Here is a 10,159-nt window from a genome sequence, read left to right as displayed (position 1 = left end):
TACAGTGAAGCCCCAGGTCAGGTGGGGACAACGTTTCTCCTGCCCTGAGCACGGATCCTCCACTGACAAATCCGGGTCCAGAGAAAGGTGAGTTTCCTTGTCCCCTCTGAAACTCAGAATGCTGGCCACGCGCTCGGGGGTCCGTCTGAGGCCCCCTGCAGAGACCCGGCCTCCCGTCAGGAGAGGCCTTGGGAAGAGACTCCCATACTAGCTTCTTCCGCTGGAAAAAGGGAAAAGACGGTGCTCTCATTACCATCTTCCTTTCACTGTTTCCTCTTCCCTCAGAGGAACCCGGGGGTGTGCCACCTGATGTCCCCTGCTGCCAGGTCCCCGTGGCCCTTCCCCAGCCACGAAGCCCTGCCACAGCCTCGTGTGTCCACGGGCAGGGACTCTCCAGGAACTCATCACAGGGGCCGAGACCAGAGCACGTCCCATTTTCCTTCAGTCCTTCTGCTCATCTCTTGAACGAGAACTCACCTTTTCCAAGTTCCGACGGGGAACACGAACAGCCAGATGAGGCGCACGTCGTTTTCAAACGGCAAGAAATCAGATGCAGGGCAAGAAGGTGCCGTCACAAGCGGCGGGATTTGTTTCTCAAGCATGTGTGTTCTGTGTGGTGTGGGGGGGGTGTGCGTGCACGCGTGTGTGTGAAGCATGGCCACGCCCAGCCCCTGCCTCCAAGGTGCTCCGTGGCAGATGAGAGCGCAGGAGACAGTCATGGCCGTCCTATGCCATCTTCTCCCAGTGGCCAAGGAGCCCCCAGCCCGTGGCTGTCTGCTGTCTGGTGACCAGCAGGGAGACAGAAGGAAAGCACCTTCCTGGAGAAAGGACTGTGGCCACCTGGAGAAAGGCCAGGGCCGGGGAAGGTGTCTGTCCGGGCGTGAAGTTAGGAGCTCCCACGCCCGTGTCCTGTGGAAGGAAGTCCTGCATCGGGGGCACAAGGAGGTCTGGGCCAGGATTTCTGCCGGATACCAGCACGGACTGTCAATTCCCACCTCTTTTTACTGCCAGTGGAGACACAGTTAAAACTTCTCACTTCAAAACACTTCTCAGCTTTAAACTGAAGTTCCCTGAGGGCCTCAGAACCCCACGCTCTTGATCCCGTCACTTCACCTGACTCGGGCTCGCTCTGTGTCCGTCCTGCGCACGCCGCGGGGCTCGGGCGGCGAGAGCAGGGACGGTGTGTGGGTTTGGTGAGGGAACAAAGGGGCGCGCTGTGGGAGAACACGAGCTGTGCGGTCACCTTCCAAAAAAAGAAACCGTGTGTATGCCCTGGAGTCGGCAAAAAAATACAAAAACAAAAACAAAAAGAAGACACTCTGGCCATCCGACATGGTCGTAGATGAGTTATCTCGTGAGTCACGCTAAACCCTTCTGCTTCTAGAAAGAACTCTACACTTGGCTTTGTGTTCTGCCAATGAAAACAGGAAACCGCAGATCGAGACGAAGGTTAGGCACCTCCTGGGACCGGCGAAGAAGGTCTTAACGAGTCTCAGCAACTCCAAGATCTTTTTATTGATTTCAAAGTCCAATAGAATGAATATGTTTTATCTAAATATTTTTTCACATAACTGAAACACTGAATTATTTTTTCAGAAATAGAGTTAAATACATCCATCTAGTTACAAATCTAATATAAAGAGTACAAAATATAATGTTATAAACTGTATTTAAAAAAAAAGAAATACAAACTCTATGGTCTTTTGCATTTTACTGCTTCAGAGTGTAATTAGCGCAGTGGATGAAGAATGAAGCCCCCTCGGTCCCGTCCCACGGGCGTGCAGGGGCCCGGCCTGCACCGAAACCACCTCCGGGAGCCCTGGCCGTGGTTCCCTTTCACTCCGGGGACAGAAGGCTCCGCACCCGGAGCTCAGCGACAAGAGACAAACACGGCCCCGCTCGCTCCGCGCCACGGACACCCTCAGGGCTTGAGAGTCAGCATGTTGGCTTTAGAGCAGGGGCTGGTAAAGGGAATCTGGGCACGAGAATCCCGGAGGCACAGCGTCTCTGGGGCACAGACCAACAGGTGTCGTCCCTGCAGGATCGAGGCGACACCCGTCCCACGGGCTCCGAGCGCTCTGGCTGTCCCGCTGTCAGCCAGCGGCTCCCCGTCCGCGCCGCACTCGAGGCTGCGCCCGTCCGAAAGCGGGGCTTGCTTACCAACTGCTGTGCGCGGGCCCTTGTTCCGGATGTTTCCGGAACATTACGTGACCTGTGACAGAGCGGCCACGTCTGAACGTGGCTCCGGACACAGAGGGCAAGAGCCACGTCCCTCACCCGGCGCAGGGGCCACAGGCCAGGACTACCGCGAGCAGCTTCCCGGGCGCGCTTCTTGGGAAACCGGTGTCTTTCTTGATTTCGAAAATAAATGAGTATCAGAGGAACCGCTCCGAGTATTTCATACTTTTCGAAACTAGAAAGGCAAAATCCCCGAGCCCTGCAGGTCTGCGCTGCGTTCGGACCGGCGGGAGACGGAGCCGTCGGAGAGGCCGAGGGACCCGCCCGGAGCAGGCGGCGGAGCGGCCGAGGCGGGCTGCGTCCTGGGAGGGGCCGGCGGCGGACGCTGCGGAGAACAGACGCTGCCTTCTTCGAGTTAAGGAGTGTGAGTGAGTGACCTGAAACGCTCCTCAGCTCATCGTCACTCTGTGGGACCGGACGGGGACAATGAGGAAAGACGTGAGCGGGGAGGAGAGGGGGCGAGGACAGCCAGACCGACAGCCGCCCCGGAGCAGCGAGGGCGCCGGCGGGGCGGGGAGACACACGGAGAAGCTGCTGCGGTGTAGACAACCAAACCCTTTATTGTCTAAGTTACATCAGACGCCAACACTGTAAAAATCCTGTTAGGAAACAAGGAAACAGCAGGTCGGTAGAGGTAGTAGAAAGAGTCTGTAACAGTCAGAAGATGACTTACAGGAGAGATCACGTGGAAATTACCGTTCGAAAAAAAGCAAATCAAAACATATTGGCTAAATAAATAAGAAAACACAAATCATATTAAATACTATGGTCAAACAGACAACAACGCATGAACAGACCCAACCACACTGCTGACCAGTGAGAAGGAAGCCACAGTCCAGCCCCAGACAGCGTGGCTTGGAGGGCAGCCTCCTCCCCTGCTCCGTGCCGGGGACGCCGCCTTCTGCACGGGGCCAGGCACGCGCTCCCGCAAGCCGACTTGGACTGCGCGCTTTGCCCGCGGGACCCGGGGTGCACCCCTCTCGCCACCTGGCCATTCCGGCCGCTGGCGGGGCTCCGGGGTCGGGGAGGGGGGTGGGGGGAGCTTCCAAAACAGGAAGAAGGGACAGGACAGCTCCGTGTCACTTTGGGGACAGAACTGCTTTTAATCGCTAGAACACAGAGAAAGACAGGACCGGGTCTGGAGCCCCTGTGCGCCCTGACTTGTCACTGTTCACTTTTAGCCGAGAAAATGAAAGCCGGAACTTATCACTGTGGGGAAACTATGGAAATGATCAAACAGAAGTCAACAGAAAGGCATTCTGATTTCTAACAGAGGAATGTGTCTCTGCAACTTTGCTCAAAATACAGAAACAGTCGATCACAGCTGCTCGATACAATCGGCGTGAATGTTCCTAATTACGCCAACACAACAGATCGTTCCGGTACAAACCTGGTGTACGAGGATCCGGAAAAAGTGAGTGAAAACATCGCGTGCACAGGCATACGCGTGTGTACATCCATACGTAAAGAGGAGCTACCCAGTTAGATCCCACTGTTTCCAAGTGCTGCAAAGTAACCGGAACCTCAAGTAACTTAAATTCAGTAACAAGTAGAATCCAGAACCAAACATTAACTAATAACAACATCAACAATAATAATAATATAATAATTCAACAAATCATTAGAACAGGAAAACCACACTTCAGGGTTTGTGTCTGCGCGCGCACAAGTTTAAACAGATCTTTGTATCAGAAGCCCATTTTCTACAAAAAACTGCGCTGATCCATTACTGTATTAAGTAAACTGTTGCTCTCACCAGTATTAAAGGTTAGGATAATTTCTGTACATGTAAAATTATTGCTTTTTTGAAAAATATATTTAGCATGCTCGTTTTTAATCCATTTCCTGCCTTTACAAAATGTCACAATTAAAAAAAACCTAGTAAAGCTTTTGCAAAAAATTTCACAGAACATTGTCATTCAAGGCAGCAACTTTTGATAATGCATAAAATCATATGTGCAAAAATCTGAAACTCTCAGAAATATTACCATCGCACACAGTGCCACGGTAACAGGAAAAGAAAATATTTATATCTGTGGAATACAATTTTAGCTGCGTACACTGCACGGTTTAAGATCCTTTGTTATGGGCCTTAACCCCCCACCACAAAAACTTGCATTTGCGGGACTGAGGAAGAGGTATATGAAGCTGCCCCCACCCAGGGGCCAGGGGACCTCCACGCCCCGGGAATGAAGGGACTCATCCCATGGAGGTCCCCGGGCCCGAGAAGAAAAGACACCTACTAGCTGGGCTGGTGGGGGGGCAGCTGGGAGGGAGGGGAGCACAGGTTTCCAGAGCACCAGGGCCCCCGGATCTGCTCAGGGATGCTCCCGCCATCACTGAAACGGGTCTAGACCGGGGCAGGGAGTTTCAGTGGCTAGAGAATTTACGGGCAGTCTTCCTTGGGGAGCAGTCGCAGAGTGTAGCCCTGTTACAAAAAGGTCCTGAGAATAAACAAAGAAGCCTGCTTGTCTTAGTGTTCAACTAGCTCTTTCCCGAAGCAAATATACGCACTCCCACGGGTGTGGGTCCCCTGCAGGCTCGCTGAGCACAAAGGACGGGAAGGACGGGAAGAGCAAACGGGAAACACCCACGGCCCCCAAAGGCCACCAGTTAGGACCACACCGTGGCCCCACGCCACCGAGCCTGCTTTCCGCAGTGCCCGGCGCTCCCTCCTTCCTCTCTCTCGTGGACGACTTTAAACACCCGCTACGACACAGACGGGCTGCGGCACTAACGCTCCACCAGCCGCCCCACCACGTGTCCTGGCGTTACCCGACTGTCCTCCGAGCGTCAGCAGCTCCCGCCGGCGCCCGGCTCTTCCGTCTCTCTGACACGCACAAGAATCTCTCTCCAGTGTCTCAAACGTGTCTCCAGCAACACAGAGGCCTGTGCTCTGAGCGTACCTGCCAACAGCACGGTTTATGGTAAGAAAATAGGGGACGGCGGTCGATGAGCCCAGAGCTGCCCAGAGTATGTACACGGGATCCTGGAGGAGACCATCTTCGTGTGCTCCGAACCGTTTCCCAAGGCGCAGAAGCATCTCCCTTCGGCCTGCGCTCCAGCACGGCCGCGCCAGGGTCGGGCCAGGGTCGGGCCATCCGGTCGGGGCTCCTGCAGCTTCTCCTCCACGGGGGGTCGGGGTCACTGCCGGGACGTCCGTGGGGGGCTGCGAACGGCTGTCACGGGGCACCAGGGTACGCCGGCAACGAGTCTCTAGGTTCCCTTTCTGAGAGGCACTGCTGGACGGGATTGGGGTTAGAACGGTCTCTCCCCTAGATGAGAAAAAGCAGACAACAGAGAAGCTCATTTCTGCCTTTTGATATCTACGTGCATTTTCCCTATTAATTTTCTTATCAACACCCAAGAGCAGGGCGACCTTGAGGCAGCAACCCCGTCAGGTGCGTGGAGACCCCTGACTGCTGCAGGAAATCACTCTGCTCGAGCAGAAGAGATTTTAAACTTTTTTTTTTTTTTTAAAGATTTTATGTGTTTATTTGAGAGAGAGAGATCACAAGTAAGCAGAGAGGCAGGCAGAGAGAGAGGAAGGGAAGCAGGCTCCCTGCCAAGCAGAGAGCCCGATGCGGGACTCGATCCCAGGACCCTGAGATCATGACCTGAGCCGAAGGCAGCGGCGTAACCCACTGAGCCACCCAGGCGCCCGAGCAGAAGAGATTTTAAATGGGCCTTCCTGCTCTGCGGGGGCAGCTTTAGACAATCATTTGCACGGATTCAGAGAGGGTGGCTGGCCCTCTCTGATTCACATACAAGAAGGCAAACAAGTGTCCAGACCAGCCCTGGAGGTTAAAAGGTGGCAAGATGGAATTGGGGGAGGATTCCCAAAAAAAGGAGAATTTTGTAGCACAACGCGGATTGACAGGTGAGTGACAGCTCCGCGAGATTCAAGCCAAGGCGGAATCCGGGGGCCATACAGACGGTCAAAAAAGGACAGCCCTCACATTGGTCCGTCGGAACCGAGAGTGCTTCCACCGATTTCCATAAATAATCACCACGTCGGGACAACAGAAGGGGTTCTCTAAAGTCAAGTGCACTGCGAGATAAAAATGGGGAAACGTGTGAGCCTGCGGCTTTCAGAGAAGGCTCTCCAGTGACATTCGAAGCATTGCTGTTTGAACAACGGAGTTTACCATCCGAGGACAAAAACAACAGGGCGAGATTAATCTTACTGAACCGCATTAACCTCCAGCTGCAGCCCTGACGAAGAGAGACCGATCACTCGACATTAGCACGCACGCGGACGCTACAGCACTCAGCACGATTCTCACTGGTTTCCCGCTGGGCCTCCGGGAACCCCAGAAATCGTGGGGGGAGGGGCCGGCTGACACCGTGCATTAAGCGCTTCTCTTTAGTCAAGCTTCTGAAAGCTCCTACTTAAAACCAGCCCCACGTGCATGACGTCCATCAGTCAACACTGGAGGCGGCCCAGGAAGACACTGGACAAAAGTTCTGGGGGGGCTGGGGCGGGTACAGTGGCACAGGCAGGAATTTATCGGACGCGTAACAGTAACTCCACATCCTCGGGTAGACGGCGCATTCCCCGCAGCGAGCGGAGAGCGAGGTTTTACATTTTTGCACAGCGACCTCACACCACGGAGGTTCATCAACAGGGCACTTTCCAAACTGCTTCTAGATACATTCAAGAAAGGAAAATGGCCTTTGTGTTTGCCAAGAGAAAAATGAGTTATTGTCAGTGCTTAGGTGAATGGCCTGGAAGTCTCCCCAGAATGACGATATGTAGCAAGTGAACTCGCCAGCGATTCTGAACAGTGTCCACTCTGCACATGCGACAGTGACGGCGCCCCTGACCGCCGCCCGCACCTCATTTCCTTGGGGCCAGAAAACACAAACTTGCACAGGGCAGATTAGAGAGGGAACAGGAGAACGCGCCTCCCTCCATGAAGGACAGAAGTTTTGAACTGCGAAGCTCAGGAAGTTTTAAAAATGATTCAGAAGGACTACAAAATCTGGTAACCCTAGCCACCAGGTTGTTAAATTTAGTCCATAAATCTAGACACAGTAATGTCTATTTTTGGTTTGGAATTGAAGCAATATGTTCAGACAGCATCTCATTCTTTAAGGGAGTCATCAACATTTTATTCCTCAATACAGTGACCTACAGGCTTTTTAGGAAATGAAAGAAATTCATTTGAGAAATCCGCACATGGGAAATGCAGGCTGGGAAGAAAGGAGTCACAGAAATATGCACGTGCACACCTAGGATTTTGAGTGCACACATGCTGCTTTCCCCCCGCTATGAGATAGAATACTCAGATGACGAGAAACATGTTTTTAGAAAATCTGTGGGTTTTCTGCTGCTCTGTGAATTGCGGGCTTTCCAGTAACAGTAACACTAAAGAAAATAATTATCTTCCTTAATGCACTTCAATGTTCTAGGGATGGATACTGACTTCCGGAACTTCATGAGGTCTACTTTTTCTCCCTTTTGTCTTTATAAGGTAAGGGGATGTACGTGTACTCCTGTGGGGAGGGGTGATGACACAAACCCCTCCCCAGGACACACGCGAACCTGTCGGCCTTCAGAGCGAGGGGGACGCGACCACATCCGTCACACGTGGTGTGGTGCTCTAGGCCTGAGGAGGTCACACGCAGCACCTTCCTGACGCGACCTTCACTCACCACGCCGCAGGCGAGGGGCGGCTCTCAGGGCCGTGTGTCACTTTAGACAAAGCACGCAACCTGTTCACAACTTTTCATAGAACGTTTGACTTCAGAGAAAGGCGGGTAACGTGTTTTGAGATGTCTGTTTGGTTTTACCAATACGGAAGCTGCTTAGAGACCTGAGCGGGACTTTGCAATCTGACACGCGACGCTGAGACTCCAACAGTGACCGGACACCAGACTGGGCGGCTCCACGAGGCTCCGTCACCCGCGTCCCAACATCCAGAGCTAAACCAGGCCCAGTTACTTTTTCATTTCCCTTATTTTGATTAATGGAATTATTTCTCTGGCTTAACTACTTTAACATAACATTTAGAACAATAAGAAATAAACTATTAATCATAGTCTTAAAATTTGGCAAGGAATCCAAACACGCTGGGAACACCAGATTTCCTATTTCAGCAAAAGTCAGTCTGGTTTTTTAAATCCAAAAGCCAGGGGACGGCACGGAGAGAGGGTCCATTTTTCTTGGTTCTAAATACCATTTCAATTTCTAACGTTTAAACACATAACAGAAAAAAAAAAATTTCTTCACAACACACAGACAAAGCCACCTAGAATTCCCCCCCCAACACCAGTAGGACAACGATACCCATACTTCAGCCTATTATTTTTAAAAAATCTTGCTGATGATGAATACCGGTAATGACTAGGAACTAAACATTTACTCAGTCCTGCTGAATCTATGACAAAGCATCTTGGAAATGACAACATGCAGGAAGCCCTCCTTTCATTTAGAATTTAGCTTCGAGCATCAGCTACCCTCACGACTGGACTTGGTGCGCTTACGCGAAGCACAAACAGTGGGGCCTTCATTCCTGAGGGTGGGGACAGTTCGCCCAGAGCCATGGCCATGCCTCCCGCGGGATGACGCTCCTCCCCTCCAGCACCCATGTCCTGCGAGAGTAGACACTGCAGAACACATGCCGTGACCACGACTCTCCTTCTAGAAGCTCGACCACGGAATCCACGCCTGTAACTGGTAAGGGTTCGGCGACCCTGTCCACTCCAGCTGTGGGAGGAATGCCTGCTGACCAGCGTACGTACGGAGAAGAGAGCGCAGCCACAGCACACAACCGAAGAGAATCACTTCACTTCTCCAAGTTGCTTTCATTCTGACCTAACAGAAGCAGATCCATTTTGGCTCTGGGCCTGGACCCCGTGCCTGATGGACTGTCTCACCCGGAGACCCGGGACATCATGATCTGTCTGAATTAGCTAACGCACAGACTCTGGATGCTAATTCGGCAAGTCAGGGGGCTGCTGCGTGGTCGCCGGCGTGACACGGCAGAGAACCAAGGCCCCGGGTCTCGGCAACAAAAGGCACAGTGCTGGGCTCTGGCAGCACCAGGATGCCCAGGAAAAAGAACGGCCATCGGGGATGGTTGGCTCATTCAGTCTGGGAGCAGCATCCTGCCTCCACATGTGCCTGGATCCCAGCGGTCACGGCCGGCAGCGGCAGACTCATCCCAGAACGCGTATGCGGCCCACGGTGTCTTCACGGCGAGGGTACGACGTGCTCCTGGGGTTACTACAGACGCGGGCACCAGCAGAAAGTCCCACACCCCAGGCAGGGCGGGGGGGTGGGCAGCTTCCTACTCAGGAACCCAGGGTCTCAACAGTTCAAAAGCGGACCTCGCTCACTCTCTCAAATAAATAAAACTTTAAAAAAAAAAAAAAAAAAAAGCTACTTTAAATGTAACAAAGGACAAGAAGCACGACCAGGGGCCATGACCTCCACCTAGGAATTAAGCAAACCAGCAGCTCCAGTGGGAGGGGCCGGTAATCCAGCACAACGCCAGGGTCACAGGTCTGAGCGAGCGTGTCCCAGGGTGGACAGAAGGACAGCTGACCCACGGAGGGCCTGGCTCCGAGAGCGAACGGCGGCTTAGAGCACGTAACGTGCATCCCTGCGGACAAGAAGCCCACAGGTCAGTCGGTTAAGGACAAAACTGCAGAACTTGAGTCCACAGGCCCAGAGAAACATAAACCATCTTTTCTCGGTCACAGCCCAGCACGGGTACCAACCGTGACGAAACCCCAACTAAGTACCGTAACAAAGCCACAGCGTGAGACACAGCCTGTGACGAGGCTCGCTGACCGGCGTGTCCTGCGACAGGGGCACCCGTGACAGGAGGCGGGGCGGAAGGAGCGCGGCGCCAACACCGGACGCGCGGCCCCGAAGGACCTCGCCACGTCCTGGGGGTCCGCCGGGCCTCGG

The 10,159-nt window shown here is 53.3% G+C and overlaps 1 protein-coding gene across 2 annotated transcripts in view; it reads right to left on the bottom strand.

The window, feature by feature from the left end:
• Positions 1-1,492: 1,492 nt before the first annotated feature.
• Positions 1,493-10,159, bottom strand: part of ZNF516 (zinc finger protein 516) — a 109,754-nt gene continuing 101,087 nt past the window's right edge. For both annotated transcript variants that reach the window (XM_044242797.1, XM_044242798.1), the window contains exon 4: positions 1,493-5,513. In XM_044242797.1, the coding sequence (XP_044098732.1) occupies positions 5,497-5,513 (17 nt within the window). In that variant the 3' untranslated portion in view covers positions 1,493-5,496. The remainder of the gene's footprint in view (positions 5,514-10,159) is intronic.

This window comes from Neovison vison, chromosome 3 (assembly GCF_020171115.1).
Source record: "Neovison vison isolate M4711 chromosome 3, ASM_NN_V1, whole genome shotgun sequence".
Lineage (NCBI taxonomy): Eukaryota > Metazoa > Chordata > Mammalia > Carnivora > Mustelidae > Neogale > Neogale vison.
The sequence above is the reverse complement of the archived record's forward strand: the minus strand, read 5'-3'. Positions and strand labels throughout refer to the sequence as shown.